This window comes from Choristoneura fumiferana, chromosome 7, assembly GCF_025370935.1.
Source record: "Choristoneura fumiferana chromosome 7, NRCan_CFum_1, whole genome shotgun sequence".
NCBI lineage: Eukaryota > Metazoa > Arthropoda > Insecta > Lepidoptera > Tortricidae > Choristoneura > Choristoneura fumiferana.
This window is the reverse complement of record NC_133478.1, coordinates 2,242,545-2,259,789: the sequence shown is the minus strand read 5'-3', so window position 1 is coordinate 2,259,789 and position 17,245 is coordinate 2,242,545. Positions and strand designations below refer to the sequence as shown.

Genomic DNA, 17,245 nt, shown 5'->3' with positions numbered 1-17,245 from the left:
TCTATGTTTTAATCATGTACTCCTGTTAAAGGCCACACCCGGTATAGACCGTCGCCATATTTAAATATCGCATCCCGTATTGTTATTTCTGTCGCGTTTATCAATATTTTCGTAGTAGTTATGTGTTAAACCCTCATTTTCTTCAGAGTCGACTTTAATAGACTTTTTTTTTATTCGACTGGATGGCAAACGAGCAAGTGGGTCTCCTGATGTTAAGAGATCACCACAGCCCAAAACCATCTGCAACACTAGGGGTATTTCAGATGCGTTGCCAACCTAGAGGCCTAAGATGGGATAGCTCAAATGCCAGTAATTTCACCGGCTGTCTTACTCTCCACACCGAAACACAACAGTGCAAGCACTGCTGCTTCACGGCAGGATAAGCGAGCAAGATGGTGGTAGCAATCCGGGCGGACCTTGCACAAGGTCCTACCACCTGCAAACACAAACTTCTGTAACTTGTAACTTTTTGTTTTGTTGTTTTCTTTTTACATACAATAGACGCGAAACCGGTTTCTGATTTTATTAATCAACGTTCTAAAAATATTAAAAAAATAAATTAAACTGAAACCATAGAAATAGACAAAGAATGCAATGATCCATTTCTAATTTAGTGCACCGTCGTCCACGCACAAAATAGAAACAGACTGAGCTTTATTTTCAATATATTACAGTTTAAGTTATGTTGCCTGCTGAGCAATAGAACCGGTTTGCGAAAACGGTACAAACTGATTGCGTGTGAAGGGAATCAGAGCGGACTTGAATGACGGAAGTTGCGAGAGCTAATTTGTTGCTTTTTTACTATGTTATGATAACGCGTAAACCATCAGATGCTATAAGTATATGCGTTTCAAAGAACGATAGGATTGTATTTGGTGACAACTTCACTCGATGTCAGTGTTCAATGATGTAACATTTCTTCTGCAACTTTTATGTCCGAAGGAATTTTCGAAGCACGAATGCAAACCACTTCCAACCGAAGCAACTGGAGGTCTATAAGGGAGGGAGGCCTATGTTCAACGTCGTACAGCTGATATGGCAATGATGATGAACATCGCGCATGAACTCCATTTAAAGGGATGAGATGTCTACGCAGGGGTAGACACTGTACAAGACCTATGTATAATCAACAAATGCCCAAAGCAGTCTGATTCCGTCTAACTAGCCCTGCTGGAGCGAGATAGCGTGCTCAGTTCTTGAATAGCATTACACACAATACGTAAGGCAGTTTAAGGAAATGACAATATTAATATTGCTTCAACGCATGCAGGTGCATATTAAACTGAGGGGCTACTACGAAAATCGAAGTTCGTATCGTACCGTCCCTCTCACTCTCGTTTTAAATAATATAAGCGTCAGCGGGACGGCAAGACACGAAGTTCGAATTTTGCACTTCGTAGTAAAGGGCCTGAATGATGTCATCTACATACGGATGTCTATCAGGGAGATGCGGAGTTACTGCAAGATGCCATCTCTGTTAATTTTGTGCGAATAATCAAAAATGGCACTACCTATACCTATATATCGTCTCCTATAGTAAGCCCAAATCTTTACTTATAACACAGTAACGTGACGATACTTTATCTGAGAGTTCTTTCGCACTACGTCCTATCCGAAACGGTGAACATACGGATGGAGTAGTCGTATAACTATGTGTATGTTAGTTTATGCACAAGATCCAAGAGAAAGAAGTTTTTAGACAACAAGTAAATGTAACCTCTATAATTTTGCATGCCATTTTTCGTAGGTTTTAGTGACGCTAGTGTTATTTTAAGATCTTATTTTTTTGTACCTAAAATCATGTGAAATAAAGAAACAAACAGAAAGTAATATAATTTAGATAAAAGAATAATTTAATGTTTATTTTTACATAATAAGTGATTTAAACAATAAAAACTTAATAATAATAATTAAAAACTAATATAAATCTAAAAAAGGCCCCTGCTGTGGCATGGTACCAAAATGCTGGCAGCATTTCCTCGCTGAAATAAATAATTTTGAATTGAATGAAATCGGATGACGGAACCATACAATGTAAATAGCTCTAGGACTACTACGGAACGTATTTTCACTGATAGGTACAGATTGAATTCGGATGTGAAAATACGGTTCGGAGCCAGTCGTAGAACTACATATTCATATGGTAATTTACACACTAGATCTGAGGCCGTATTGTCTAACACGCTGACGTTTGCGATCGCATTCAGCATCTCTTTCTACCCTCGTCTTATACCGTGTGACAGAAAGAAGTGGTGAAAACGATTGTGATTCAAAGTGTGTTTGACAATAAGGCTTCTGATTCCGTCATCCGATTTTACCATACAAGTAGTTCTAAGACTACTCCGGTCCGTATTGTCACGGATTCGGATCGGGCTTAGCGCGGAACTGCTCTAAGAGCGATTAATTTAAAGAGACTTGGTGATCAAGCTAATCGCTATAAGCTTACCGTCATGGGCTTCTATAACACCATACAAGTGCCATGCCAGTACTTATACTGGCTAAATACATTGCTAGGTAATATTTGTCAGTCATCACTCGCTCTATCTTCAGCTCGAATTACTAGTTAATCCACACCAAGCTTCCATGGTGTACGGTCTCAGTTACCAACATAAGTAATTAGATTCTTTTTTGGACTCGTCTGTCATTTTTGCCTTTGCCAGCTACAAACTAAGGATACGAAACTTTGCTCAGCTAAGCAGACCTGTGGGTAAATTTTTAAAGTTTACCTCTCTCTACAAAAGCTTGACGTTTGGCAAAAAACAAAAAAAAAAATATATTTAGGGACCTATATCAGATTAAATATATGTTACAAATAGGAATGTAAAGAAAGAGCAACTTATAACAAAAGTTATCACATTCAGTCATGTTTAAAAACGCCAGTACAAAACGGCTGCACTGAGCGAACCAACAGGGAGGTTAAGCACAGCTCTAGTGTAAACAGCTGAGCGGGGCGAGGATAGGTCAAATGAAGCGTTTCTATTGGTTCATGAAAAACGCATTCCTCGCAACACATCCTCGCACATCGCTGGTGGAAATGCAGCCTGCGCGTGCTAGCTGTAGGTACTAAGTATATATTGATATTAAGAGAAGTTTTCCTGCCGGCCGCGCGGCCGCGTTAGGTATTCGTTTGGGATATTGCTGTCTTTATCGCTCGTGACATAAGCGCTCGCAGCCGTCCCCCATGCTTTCCGCAACGACGTCCGTAATTTATATCGAAATAGCTGTAGGCTTTTCAAGATTCGGGCGGTTGAATTTTGGGTTTCGTTGTCCTCATATTATACGAAAAGTATAGCATAGAGATCAATGATATTTTACAATCAAGATATTCATTATATTTTCTATGCCTGTGGTTTTACCGATTTTTGTAAAAATGCTTTATTAGTCTGTAATTCTCGTGCAAAGTTGACATCATTTTTTGTCGAGAGCTCCTGTTATTCTGATATTACACATTTATATGAAAATCTGAAAAAACCACAGGCATAGATAATTACGTCTAGTCCATACTTACAAAATTTCATCTATTTCTGTTGCCTAGTTTTCAAATGAGACAAGAGACCGTATTGCCTAACGTTTTGGGCGGTCGCGATCGCAATCAGAAGACAGTTTTTGTATGACGAAATCTGTAAGTTTGTATGGAGAATGGAACGAAGACGCTTCTCTTAAAAATCATTAATTCCCCGTTTTTTCTTCAGCCACACTTCTAGCATGAACATGACATCATGATTGGGAGGACTGTACGTCAGTGAGTGAGTCAGTTAAGGATAAACGTCGGCAGCTGACCAATGGGCATTGGCAGTCATAACAAGGACGATTAAATGGAGGATCGTTGTTTATTAAATATTAGAAATAGAGATATTGGATTACAATATGCTTGGGGTTGCGCGTTAGAATTTTCTGATTACTCAGTCGTCGCATTGCAGAATTAACTATAAGCTTAAAAAATTGCAAGAGAAAATGAAGGGAGTATTCGGATTTTCGTGTAATTATCGTTTTTTTTATATTGAAATTCGGAGTACTTACATATCTTTATTTTTATGAACAAAAGGTGTCCCCATTTTTGTCATTACTTTTCTCAAGTTTTTTATACAAAAAACGGCATGGAAAATGGAGGTGGTTCTGGATTAAAAAAACCCTGAATTTCGTAACTTTGAAAAGTGCTGGTTAAAAAAAAGCCGTGGTGGTCTAGTGATTCGACCTCTCAATCTCAAGTAAAGTCGTAGTTTCCAATCAGGGATAGCACCTTCGAGTTTTTCCAAATTCATGTGCGAAATTAAGTACATTTACAATTTACCACGTGATTTACGGCGAAGAAAAACATCGTGAGTCAATGATGTGTGTGAAGGTCTCAATCCGCACTGGACCCACGTGGGAACTACGGCCCAAGCTCTCTCATTCTGAGAGGAGGCCGTTACACAGCATTGGGACGTGTATATGCTGTGATGATGATGGGAAATACGAAATGAAAATGCATAAGTACTATTCCCGAAAAGGTGTTGAATTTTACGAAATTCCTTTTTCACGCACTCAAATACACAGATAACTTTTTTGGCTGCTTAGTAGGCTACCCCCTATATGTTGCCAGCATCCCGCCACCAATTCCCTCATTTCTCCCTTCAACTGACAGCTAACTTTTTTTTAATAACATTGCGTATGACTAAGGCATTCAGCTCTGATGCCACCTCTAAGCAAACGTTAATGCGTTGTGATTTTATAACGCGATGCTCGAATCCAAGGCAAACCGGTTTTTGCGATATATTGTTTTTTGTAACGACTAACATAAAGTAACTTTAATACCTAGTACCAAAGACGGATAAAATGTATTTTTTAATAAGTACCTACATACGTATAGCCGTAGGACGTCTACTGTTGGACATAGGCATCCCCAGCCTGTTTTTTTTTCGTGTTTTTCTGTGGTAAAAGATTATGTTATTGAAATTGATCCCATATTTAAATAAAGATTTCCTAACAAAATGTCACTTAAGTTGCACTGTCTGTCCCCTTCGACTATCCGTTTGTGTGTCACAAAACTGTGTATTTTGGTCTGTAAACAAAACACATTAAAAATCATCAAATAACTAGATTTTTATTTATTTATTCAACTTCGTGTGTAGTAAACGTCCTCTACCTACATAAATAGGTAGGTGCTTATTCTCTCTTTAAATGGAGAGATGAGAGATACAGTATAAGTTTTACTGCCACGTTCATGTTGTTGAGTGCAAGTGTACTTGGTGGGCAGTTAGACATTTTCTAAAAATATGCAACTTAAAAATCACTTACTTAACCGTTTTGATGACTAGGTAGGTAGGTAAGTATATGACTAAATTATGCTTTCAACTTTCAATGGACTAGAAATATATTAGAAGGATAAACGTTATTAATGACGTAAACTTTTTTTCATTAGCTAATTTAATTTAACTGGTTTCGTGTGCATTCTTGCCGGTAAGTACTTTTTAAACGTTTAACCATTACCTACCACAGTACACAGTACACTAATTAATTGCATAATATGATGTTAAACTATTTTTTTTGTGAATTGATGCTATTTTACACACAAAAACTGTTTTAGATATAAATAAAAATAAGTTCGTCGGTAGATATTTGAATCTTATCGTTAGGTACCATCAGCCAAATATGTGGTCTACCACCCTAAAGTTGATAATCGTTTGCATGTCAAAAAACAATAATGCCAATAGACGTGTCTGTCAACTTGAAAGTTCGACTTTAGCGACATATTCATTTGATAGGAACTTGTTTGAAAATTGATTGACCAAGAAGATTGGCTGATGGTACCAAGAGGTAGCTTCAAAACTTGCTTGCACGTCCAAAACGTCACTTTTAGAATACCAAGCCTACACCTTTCCAATAAATACGTAAATATGTACCTTAGCGTTTCCGCGTGAATAAAATATGACCTACACAGTTCAACTTGCGCGCACACCACAAAGTACGTGAAACAAAACGAAGAGGTGTCACAGTTATGCAAACAAGCAGCAACCTCGTTGCAGCTAATTCAATTACTTACTGTATTCACAGAAAGTGACAGTTAAATAGAAAAAGGCCGGCATTTCGAAGACAGGGCAAAATCCTTGGCGCAACAAGTTCACTCACCTCCAACAGCTATCACAATGACCAATCACAATCACAACTTCACAGACCACTGTTACACTTCCAACAGAAACATGGAACAATTGAGATTGTTCGGGCAATGTTTTCGCACAGCATAACACGAGTTTTGTTGGTTAAATATGTTTCACCAAGTTTAAAAACACGGTATGAACGTACGGAGGCCCGCGACGACTCGCAAACCTGTTTTCCCTCTCTCTCGCTCTGGTTTTGTGTAGGGTTGCCATGTAAACGACTTTAATTTCCCTTGTTAGTAGGCTTTGTCTGGGCGATCGGGCAGCGATTAGTTCGTTTTTTACCCGACTGCCTGAAAGAGATGTTCAAATCCGGGGTTGCAAGTTTTTTGAATTTCATGTGCGACAATTTACAGAACATCATACGAATAACAACTCACTTGGTAGAGAATAATAAGAAATACAGATATGTGAAGGCGAATCCGTAATAATTATAATATCACACAATTATTTAGTTTGCTACTTAGTTGTTGTTAAATATTGTAACTTTTTAACAAAAAATCGGCCAAGAGCGTGTCGGACACGCCCAAAATAGGGCTCCGTAGCCATTACGAAAAATTTAAGTAATATTTTTCTAAATATTTCGTATTTATACGGAATCTTCCAAGTTTAGGTATATTTTATACCTTAGGCTTCTATTTACTCATAAACTACTAATAATTCTCAAGCAAACTTAGCCGTTATGGTTTTCCTTGAAAGTTTGATATAGGTACTTAATACTGAATTTTTTCAAATTTTCCACCCACCGGTTTAGATTTTAGAGGGGGGGACGCTCGATTTTAATGAAATTTGCACTTTAAAGTTGAATATTTCACAAACATATCACTGAATCGAAAAATCGTCTTAGCAAACTCCTAATTGTTTCAAAAAATGGTTGGATGAGAAAAAAAATCACCCCCACTACGTCTATGGGAGGTACCCTAAAAAAAATTTTTTTTAAATTTTTTATTGTACTTTTTTGTCGGCATAGTTTACATATATATCCGTGCAAAATTACAGCTTTCTAGCATTGATAGTCCCTGAGCAAAGCCGTGGACGGACAGACAGACAGACATGGCGAAACTATAAATAAGGGTTCCGTTTTTGCCATTTTGGCTCCGGAACCCTAAAAAGGTCAACTTCGCTTACTTTACAACACTACTACAAAAATGAAGTATAAATTGTGTTACTTTACTTGTAGTGTTACTTATTCTTTGATAATGGTGGTGATTCTGATCACGTAGTTAGAAGTGGTTCATATTTCCAATCGCGAATATGAATGATGGATGCCAATTCGTAAAAAAATAACCTAGTCCATATATGAATCCTTTCAAAGGTTGACCGGAAAAGATCCCTTAAAGGAATAAGTTCACTTATGTACCTAAAATTTAGTCAAATGTGTTTGTTTCTTCTTTTGTACAATAAAGATTTTACATGTACATACATTACTGTTCTTCACTCATTTAATCCATTCCACAACTTTCTTATAAGATTCCAATTAGAAAAAAAATACTTTATTATAATTAGTTATACAGGGTGTCCGTCCTGTATGTAGTACGATAAATTTAAAGAGGAGATAATAAGGCAAGTCATCTACCAAATACATATGATAAAAATACCTTGTAAAAGTATCACCGTTTTCGGAAAATTTAGATTTTTCTGACATTTGACAAATATAATACCCGCCCTAAGACTGAGTTGTGATATTCGGAATTGATTATTTTTCTGAATTTATTTTTATTGCAAAATAATCTTAACTATTTGTGTTATGAGATGAAAAAAAAACATTTCAAAAGAAAACTTTTGTAGATTTTTAGTATTTTTTTATTTCACTTTAAATTTTGTCTCTTTTTCTGCCTTTTGAACTTCGTTCAAGGTTAATGAATAAATGAAATTTATTTATTCCGTATTAATATGTATATTATTATGGTCCCCAATATGTAGGTAGATCGTTAAAAAAAATATATCTAGCGTACAAGTACCTAGTGTAAATAAAGCATGCTGTTACTTTTAAATATATGTGCCTTGCTTTTACGTTAGAACAAAAAAAACTTATTTCCACTAATAGAACCAAACTTTGACTTTGTGTTTACTACGATTAATTTGAAGAGCAAGTAGTTTTATATTTATGATAGCTTCATTGTTTAAAATTAAAATTTTAATTAAAAATTCAGGTATTTTTATAAACCAATTTACACGACTAAAATTGGCGTATTTTTAAATGCCATTATATGAAAATAGGTAAATATAAACAAGCCAAATGAAGAATGTATAAAAAGCCCCACAGATTTCATTAACAACTTATTTAACCTCACAAGACTCGGAACTCAAACACAGTAAGCGAAGGTAATTTGAGCAAGATAATTAATTATGCACTTGTCCAAAGAACTTTAGTACCAAACGGTTAAGAAACCTTTTTTATGTTGCTTACTCAAACGTATAAAAAAAATTAAATGATAAATAAAAATAAATATCATGGGACACTTGACACCAATATTTACCTAGTCCCAAACTAAGCAAAACTTTTACTATGGATACTAGGCAACGGATAAACATACTTATATAGATAAACACATGCTTAAATACATATTAAAAATGGAATCCAAGACCCGAGAACTACCCGAGAATAAACGTTCGTATTATGTATTATTCATAAAAATATCTGCCCCGGCCGGGAACCGAAACCGGAACCTCAAGCTTCGTAGTCAGCAGGGCTACTACGAAACTCGAAACTCGAAGTTTGTGTCGTGCGGTCCCTCTCGCTCTCGTATTAAATAGTATAAGTGTCAGAGGGGACCGCACAAGACGAACTTCGAGTTTCGAGTTTCGTAGTAGCCCTGCAGGTTCTCTAAGCACTTGGCCATCCGATCGTCTGAAATCTTTTATTTGATCGTGTTACTCTGTCAAAAATCAAAGTCATGCCATATTCGTATAGCTGCGCGTTCTTTCAATCACCAACGCTACAATAAAGTACGCATCAATCAAAATATCCCCACCGTTCGAGGGAGATTTCCAATTATGGCAACACCATTTTAATATAACCTCAAAGGCTGTCATGTCCAGGCGAAAACGTAGCCAGCGCGCTCAAATACACGAACGTGCTGCACTACAACCTCTAATCACTGCGACAAAGTCCCAATAACGGCGTTACTCAACGACTTTAGAACTCTGTCTCATCTAGCTACATAAGCTATATTATAAGCGCAAAGACGGACGTGAAGTAACGAACAACTACTGGCAAGGCTTTGCAGCAGTTGTTAAATACTTTGCTGTTCTAATTTAAGCGTTAAGCCTATGTATTTGATATCAGGTTTGATGGAAACATACGCAGAATTATGTTGGTAATGTGCAAGACATTCGGACTTACTTCATAATTCTATTCTTTCCAAAGAGCTACAATTGCATTACGTACGAAAACTGAATATGTTAGGAAAATGTAGTTTTACTTTCTAGAGAGCCTCGTTACGTGGACCGTAGAAGGCTGGTCGCTGCAATTTCTCGTTCTATAAAGTTTGGGACACTTTGAATGCTATTCCAGGAATCTTGGGCGAGTTGAGACGGCAATTTTCAGTCGTCTGAGCGACTTGACAGTCATTGAAAATTGCAAGCGCTATTTCCTCTAAAAATACACCAGTTTTGAATTAAATTTATTATTTCATAATCATCATCATCAGCCGAAGATGTCCACTACTGAACAAAGGCCTCCCCTTTAGAACGCCACAATGAACGACAACTCGCCATTTGCATCCACCGGTTGCCCGCAACTCTCACGATATCGTCAGTCCGCCTAGTGGGAGGCCTGCAATGCAAACGCTTCGTCTTCCGGTTCGTGGTCGCCACTCGAGAACTTTTCTCCCCCAACGGTTATCTGTCCTTCGAGCGATGTGGCCCGCCCATTGCCCTTTTATTATTTGCAACAGTTCATATCCGGCCTCTCACTCTCACAGGAGGCCTGTGTGCAACAGTGACTCAACTCACTACTGAGCAGTTGGGCACACCCCTCTTCTCTCCTTTGAGAATGACAGGGATTGGTCAGTAGCACAGAAGCTTATATATATACTGTGTCAGTAGTCCCGACGAGGGCTGGGTGCGGGTTGGGAACTTTTGGATATACGCTGTGCAATTTCCCACATTCCTTTAAGGTCTAGTGTCAAAGTTACAATGAGGTTGTGACAGGTTAGATTATAGGTTAGACGGTCGTTGTTATCATGAATCTGTATTAGGTACTGATACCTCGTAAAAGAGGACAACGTTGTATGTATAATGAATTATTTCTAAGAAAATTATGTACCTATACTTACTAATAAAGAGTAATAATAGAAGCCAACACTAGATTCCTTTGAATAGAATTATCATTATAGCTCACAAAATCTTGTCTACATACCTACTTCAAGTCAATTCGACCATCACCAGTGGGTCAAGCTTAATTTAGTACCTATTTTAGTACGTAAAAATAAGAGAAACCCGAATCGGTGGCAGATTATTTTGACATTCATAAGTGCATATTATAGCCAGAATTGAATAAAGATATAAGATATCCCCGTCGCATAAAGAGGGGTGTTATGTTACTTTTTCGCCAATGTCTGTCTATCTGTCGAGCATCGCAGCTCTCAAACGTATAGATTTACCGATTTCGATGCGGTTCTGTTCACTTGAAAGCGAATTTCTTTGTGGTGAAAATCGGTCCAGCCGTTTTTGAGATTTTGAACTTTCAAATGACAATGTTTGTAGTTTTAAACTATTTTAAATCTAGGCAAATGATCGTCGTCGCATCACAAACTATAGAGAGAAATAGAGCATTACAACAACACGACAGACAGATTGTGAATGCGGCTTACTCAATGCGTAAATTTTCTGCTCACCATATTATTTAAGACTTCTTTAAATTTTCCATTTCAGAAGTGACCTAATAATTACAGATCTTAAAAAACTACAAATGTATTATTACGTAAAACGTCTTATTCAACGTTGGAATCGTAATGTGTGTATTTAACAGTTACGTCTAATTTAAAAAAGAAAAGAGTGAATTAACACCTGCCAACTATAAGGTGTTGTATACACGTATATGTTTTTTTTACAAGTTACAAGAATTTTACTAATTTAAATCTGAGGAACGAACTCACGATTTCTACAATCTCATATTTACAAATTACACATTTTTTATCAAAAAAAAAAACCATCACAAAAAGTGAAAATAGCGGTTACCATTTCTTTAAAGCCTTGCTTTTTGATTTGTGAATTTTATGTTTTTAGAGAAAATAAATTACTGATTTTTTTTTTTGTTTTTTTTTTTTTTAATTGATGGAAAAAGAGTGGGTCTCCTTGGAGATCACCACCGACACCTGCAAACCAGCGGTGAAAGATTTGACTTTTTTTATAGGTAATACCTACTGCTAACTGTGACTAAGGTTCCTTTAAATACTATAGACATGTAAGTACAACTGTATTATAAGTATTATAAAAAATTTAAACTTTACAGAAAATATTTATGTAAGTATGGTGAAACTAGTTTAGAATATTAAAGCATTAAAAAAACGTCACAAATGTGTTATAATAAAGTACCTATATGATTTGCTGTTTCCGACAGAAGTAAATACCGAAGTAACGGAACAAAATAAACTAATGTTAAATCTACATAAGCATAAACAAGCTTTTAGGAATAAGGAATTATTGCACAAACCGATACAATAAAAAAAAAATGAAAAATATTGAAACCAATGCGGACCTACCTTTACGGGGACATTAATAACTAACTTAACACATAATTCAAACCTTCCATTCGTCACCATGCCGCTGGCTCAGTCTGACAGTTTCAAGCAAAACTGCTTTTTCTGGAAAGTTTTTGGCTTATGGCCAGGAAGAACGCCCAACAAATATTACAAATACTTCTCCTTCGCTTATCTTATGACCACTCTTGCCGCCTACAATGCCCTTTTGACTTTAAACCTCTACTACACTCCCCGTCAAATCGATTTGTTTATTCACGAAGTCATTTTTTACTTCACCGAAATCGCCATATCCACCAAAGCGTGTATGATTATTTTCAAAAGGAAACAAATCGTTTCAATTTTCGAATTGCTTGATTGCGACGAATTTAAAAGGAACGACAGTACTGGCCACCAAATAGTTGAGAATCATAATTCTTATTACAAACTGTATTATAAAATTGTCTTCGTGGTGTCTCACTTTACGTATCTGTCGCAAGTTCTTTTGCCGGTGATTGGCATGCTGATTTTTAAAACATCATTGGATTTGCCTATTTGCGAGTATTATTTTCTATCCGAGCAATACAAGGATAACTATTTCACTTTGATTTTTGTTTATCAATCGGTTGGGATGTATGGTCACATGATGTATAACGTAAATATAGACACTCTGATCGTTGGATTTATGCTACTGGCCATCGCACAAATGAAAGTTCTTAGCCACGATTTGGAAAATTTGAAAATTGAAAAAAAATATACTGGCCGCGAAGAAGAATTGGACTACAAACAATTGCAGAAGCTTCATAAACGCCTAAAACATTACGCGCTGGTCTTGAAGTTAGTTTTATTGTTTACGTTTACACAAGATTTTTACCTTTAGGTATTTTCTTGCGGCGCATTCCTCTGGTAATGATGGTCTTTCGGAAAGCGCTTGTAGTTTAAAAGGTTACCTACATGAAAAAGAGACTTTTGCGGCCTATTTACAAAATAAAGATAAAGATTTAATCTACCAATAACTTCGATGATTGATTATGGTCCGATTGTAAAATACCTTTTATTTTTAAGAGAGTACTTACTCGTACCTACTCATTTTAACCGACTTTTTGAGGTATTCAGTCTACCTCATAAATATTTTTACAAAGTCGTGCCACATACTGTAGTTTCGGAGCAGCAAAGACACGTTTATTACATTTTCATCCATATTTGAAGTTTTTGCTATTTCTTAATTTTTGTTTTTCGTTCTCAATTGTCGTAAAGCAATCGTTATTAACTTCGCTGTGTGAGTTAACTAAGAAACTGCATTATTTCAGGTATTGTGCAGATTTTCAGGAAATCATCAATGCTATCATGTTTGTGCAGTACGGAGTGGGGGCAGCTTGTATTTGCGTCACAATGTGCGGGTTTGTGCTAGTGAGTAGTACCTAGTTTTCAATCTCACTCACCAAGCAAGCAGATTATTTTGCTGTGGTCTCATCATCATCCCAGCCTATATACGTCCCACCCACTGCTGGGCACAGGCCTCCTCTCAGATCAACAGGGCTTGGGCCATAGTTCCCACGCGGGCCCAGTGCGGATTGGGAACTTCGCACGCACCATTGAATCGCGTCGCAGGTTTGTGCAGGTTTCCTCACGATGTTTTCCTTCACCGCAAAGCTCGTGGTAAATTTCATATGTAATTCCGCACATGAATTTCGAAAAACTCAGAGGTGCGAGCCGGGGTTCGAACCCACGACCCTCTGCTTGAGAGGCGATAGGTCAAACCACTAGGCCACCACGGCTTCTCAAACCACTAGGCCACCACGGCTTCGCTGTTTGCTGTGGTCTGCGGCAGCATAATATACCTACAGTAGGCGATGTGCTTTGTCTATATAAACCCAAATACCGACAATCATCTAGATTAAGTCATATAAAATTATAGTAGGTATAATATACTCGTATGTATATACTGTGCAATTTCAAATTAAATATGGTGACCGACCATCCTAAATAGAGATTTTATAGAAGAAACGATAAAGATAAAGATCAATAAAGAAGAAACGATAACAAAGAAAGGGTGAAGATAAAGATTTTTATTTTCAGCCGGACCTAAAGATTGAGACTTTCATATTCATGGTGGGGTACTTCTTCGTAATGAACTTACAGGTGTTTGTGCCGTCGTGGTTGGGGACCCAACTCCGGTTCGAGGTGAGTTGATTTCATCCACCCACATTGTTGCTTAGAGCCGATTTATCAAACATCCGAGCTGTGCTCGGAGTTTCTTTGCGCGATATTAGAATCAGGAATACGGAAATTCGTCGAAAAAGTCAACGACAGCTCGAAGAACAGATAACCATTGGGGGAGAAAAGTCCGCGAGTGGCGACCATGAACCGGAAGACGAAATGTTGGCTAGGCCTCCCACTAGGTGGACTGGCGAAATCTGCGGGCAACCGGTGGATGCAAGTGGCGAGTTGTCGTTCATTGTGGTGTTCTAAGGGGGAGACTTTTGTTCAACAGAGGAAATCTTCTGGTTGATGATGATTATAATGTTGAAGAAAAATTCGCAGCTCCACATATGTTATATCAGAAGGGTAAAAATTTGGAGTATTTTGATCCTCAGAGCCAGGAGCTGATGGTGGCAGCTTACAAGAGCGATTGGATCCCAAGGTCCAAGAGCTACCGGCAGAGCATCAAGTTGTTCTTAGAGCGTGCTAAGCATCCAGTAGTCATCACCGGCTTGAAGATATTTCCGTTGTCACTAGCCACTTATATTTCGGTGAGGAATTACAGTATTTTAAAATATTTGTTAACACAATAAATAACAAATACGTTATTATTAAAAACAATTTTTTTTTAACTACAAGTAACTTATTCTAAACCTAAAAAAAACAATATTTATAAATGTTTATTTCCCAGATCGTTGCTATTGGCAAGGGTGCCCATAAGGCTGGCCGCGTTTTCTCGTTGTATGGCAATGAACGTTGATCGAGGAAAGAGCCAGCCCTATGTCACCTGCGGGTCGTACAAGCTTCTTTTTAGGGTTCTGTAGTCAACTAGGAACCCTTATAGTTTCGCCATGTCTGTCCGTCTGTCTGTCTGTCCGCGGCTACGCTCAGAGACCGTTGGTACTACAAAGCTGTAATTTGGCATGAATATATAATATATCAGTCACGCCGACAGTGGTAAAATAAAAAACAGTTAAAAATCTTTTTTTGGGTAGCTCCCTCCCGTAGACGTAAAGTGGGGCTGTTTTTTTTCTCTCGACTAACCCCATAGTGTGGGGTATCGTTGGATAGATCTTTTAAAACCATTAGGGGGTTGCCTTAACGATTTTACGATTCAGTGATCTGTTTGCGAAATATTCAACTTTAAAGTGCAAATTTTTATTAAAGTCGAGCGTACCCCTCTAAACAAAACTACAAATCTAAACCGTTGGGTGGAAAAAATTGAAAAAATCAGGATGGTAGTAAGTATATCAAATTTACAAGTAAAATTATAGCGGCTAAGATTGCTTGAAAATTCGTAGTGTTTAAGAGTAATAGCAGCCTGGGGCATAAAATATACGTAAACTTGGAAGATTCCGTACACAATACGAATTCCTTAGAAAATATTATTGTTTTTTTTTGTAATAGCTACGGAACCCTATCTTAGGCGTGTCTGACACGCTCTTGGCCGCCACGTGTCTGGCACGCTCTTCCCCACTGTCCAAGAGTTTTAACAGCAAAGGCCGCAAATATGGTAGCTGTACGCTGTAGATTCGCATATTATTATATTTGCGACCTTTTTCTGTTTCGGAATTAAAGTGCATTAAAAGAAGTTAATCTTGGCGGTAGTCGTGTTAGCCTAGGTCGAGCCTGAGCCCATTTTTTAATTCGCCATATTTTCCACTGACAACTTATGATAAACAGTCTCTTTTAAGTTTTTCCGATCAGTATAAAACAAATCTTTCAATTCCTTTACAGGTAATGAAAATGGCCTACTCTTGTTTCACCTTGGTACGTTTCATCAAAGATCGCCAAGAACATTAAACTGCGGCTGCTAAAAACGAATAGAAATGTATTCCAACACGTTTACTACCTAACTCTTTAAACTACCGTCAAGTTTAAGCACCAGTTAGTTTTTCTAACGAAAAACGTAACGTAACTAACTTAAGCAAAGGTTATAAGTAGGTACCTTACCTATGTATCTAAGTACAGATATAGTTTAGAACTGTGACCCCACCAGAAAGCGAATCGCTACCAGAAAAGTAGGTTAGGTTAGGTTAGAACTGTGACCCCACAGAAACCGGATCGCTACAAGAAAGTAGTTAGGTTAGGTTAGAACTGTGACCCCACCAAAAAGCGAATCGCTACCAGAAAAAGTAGGTTAGGTTAGAACTGTGACCACCAGCGAAAGCTATCGCTACCAGAAAATTAGGTTAGGTTAGGTTAGAACTGTGACCCCACCAAAAAGCGAATCGCTACCAGAAAATTAGGTTAGGTTAGGTTAGAACTGTGACCCCACCAGAAAGCGGATCGCTACAAGAAAAGTAGGTTAGGTTAGGTTAGAACTGTGACCCCACCAAAAAGAGAATCGCTACCAGAAAAGTAGGTTAGGTTAGGTTAGAACTGTATCCCACCAAAAAGCGAATCGCTACCAGAAAAAGCGTTTGAACTGCGACCCACCAAAAAGTGAATCGCTACCAGAAAAGTAGGTTAGGTTAGGTTAGAACTGTGACCCCACCAGAAAGCGAATCGTACCGTTACAGGAGGGTACGCATTTTGTCGCAGGTATGAATTGAAACGTTTAGTATCAACTAATCAACTAAATAATATAAGAATAAAGAATATGTCATATCTGTTAATAAACATTTGAACAGGAATAAGTGTTTTTTTTAATTCCTTCATGATCGATAAAATTGGTTACGAGATTTTTAAAAATCTTTTAAATTTGCAAGGTCCGCCCAGATTGCTACCACCATCTTGCTCACTAATACTACCGTGAAGCAGCAGTGCTTGCACTGTTGTGTTTCGGCGTGGAGAGTAAGACAGCCGGTGCAATTACTGGCACTTGAGGTATCCCATCTTAGGCCTCTAGGTTGGCAACGCATCTGCAATACCCCTGGTGTTGCATATTTTTATGGGCGGTGGTGATCTCTTACCATCAGGAGACCCACATGCTCGTTTGCCATCCAGTAGAATAAAAAAAAATTTGAAACAGAGCCTTTTGTCCTCAAACAAGGGAATAGAACGATCTTCAAAGGTAATTTTCAGAAAGCTATATTATTCTACCAGTTATTTATTATATACTTACGAGTATTATGCAAAAGGCTTTCTTTCTTTATTTTTGTACAATAACAGATTAACTTAAAAACATTATTCCCTTTTTTGGGCGCAGTCAGTAAATCCCGTGCAAGCGTCAACTATTCTCGTTATGTCAAGACTTAGCTGCGCCAGCGCATACCGCGA

The 17,245-nt window shown here is 37.6% G+C and overlaps 2 protein-coding genes across 2 annotated transcripts in view; one reads left to right on the top strand and one right to left on the bottom strand.

The window, feature by feature from the left end:
- Nucleotides 1-17,245, bottom strand: part of sdt (MAGUK p55 family member stardust) — a 233,774-nt gene that overhangs the window by 209,400 nt on the left and 7,129 nt on the right.
- Nucleotides 11,904-16,068, top strand: LOC141429360 (odorant receptor 30a-like). The gene is made up of 5 exons (XM_074089648.1): nucleotides 11,904-12,658; nucleotides 13,132-13,231; nucleotides 13,901-14,005; nucleotides 14,419-14,574; nucleotides 15,761-16,068. The coding sequence occupies exons 1-5, from the start codon at nucleotides 11,904-11,906 to the stop codon at nucleotides 15,824-15,826; spliced, it is 1,182 nt and encodes a 393-aa protein (XP_073945749.1). The 3' UTR covers nucleotides 15,827-16,068.

Bases quoted from the DNA above. Each gene is read 5' to 3' on its own strand.
- LOC141429360 (XM_074089648.1), top strand. From the start codon at position 11,904: ATGCCGCTGGCTCAGTCTGACAGTTTCAAGCAAAACTGCTTTTTCTGG. The intron at 12,659-13,131 runs GTTAGTTTTATT...GCATTATTTCAG, and splicing joins CATTACGCGCTGGTCTTGAA to GTATTGTGCAGATTTTCAGG. The intron at 14,006-14,418 runs GTGAGTTGATTT...TTTGATCCTCAG, and splicing joins GGACCCAACTCCGGTTCGAG to AGCCAGGAGCTGATGGTGGC.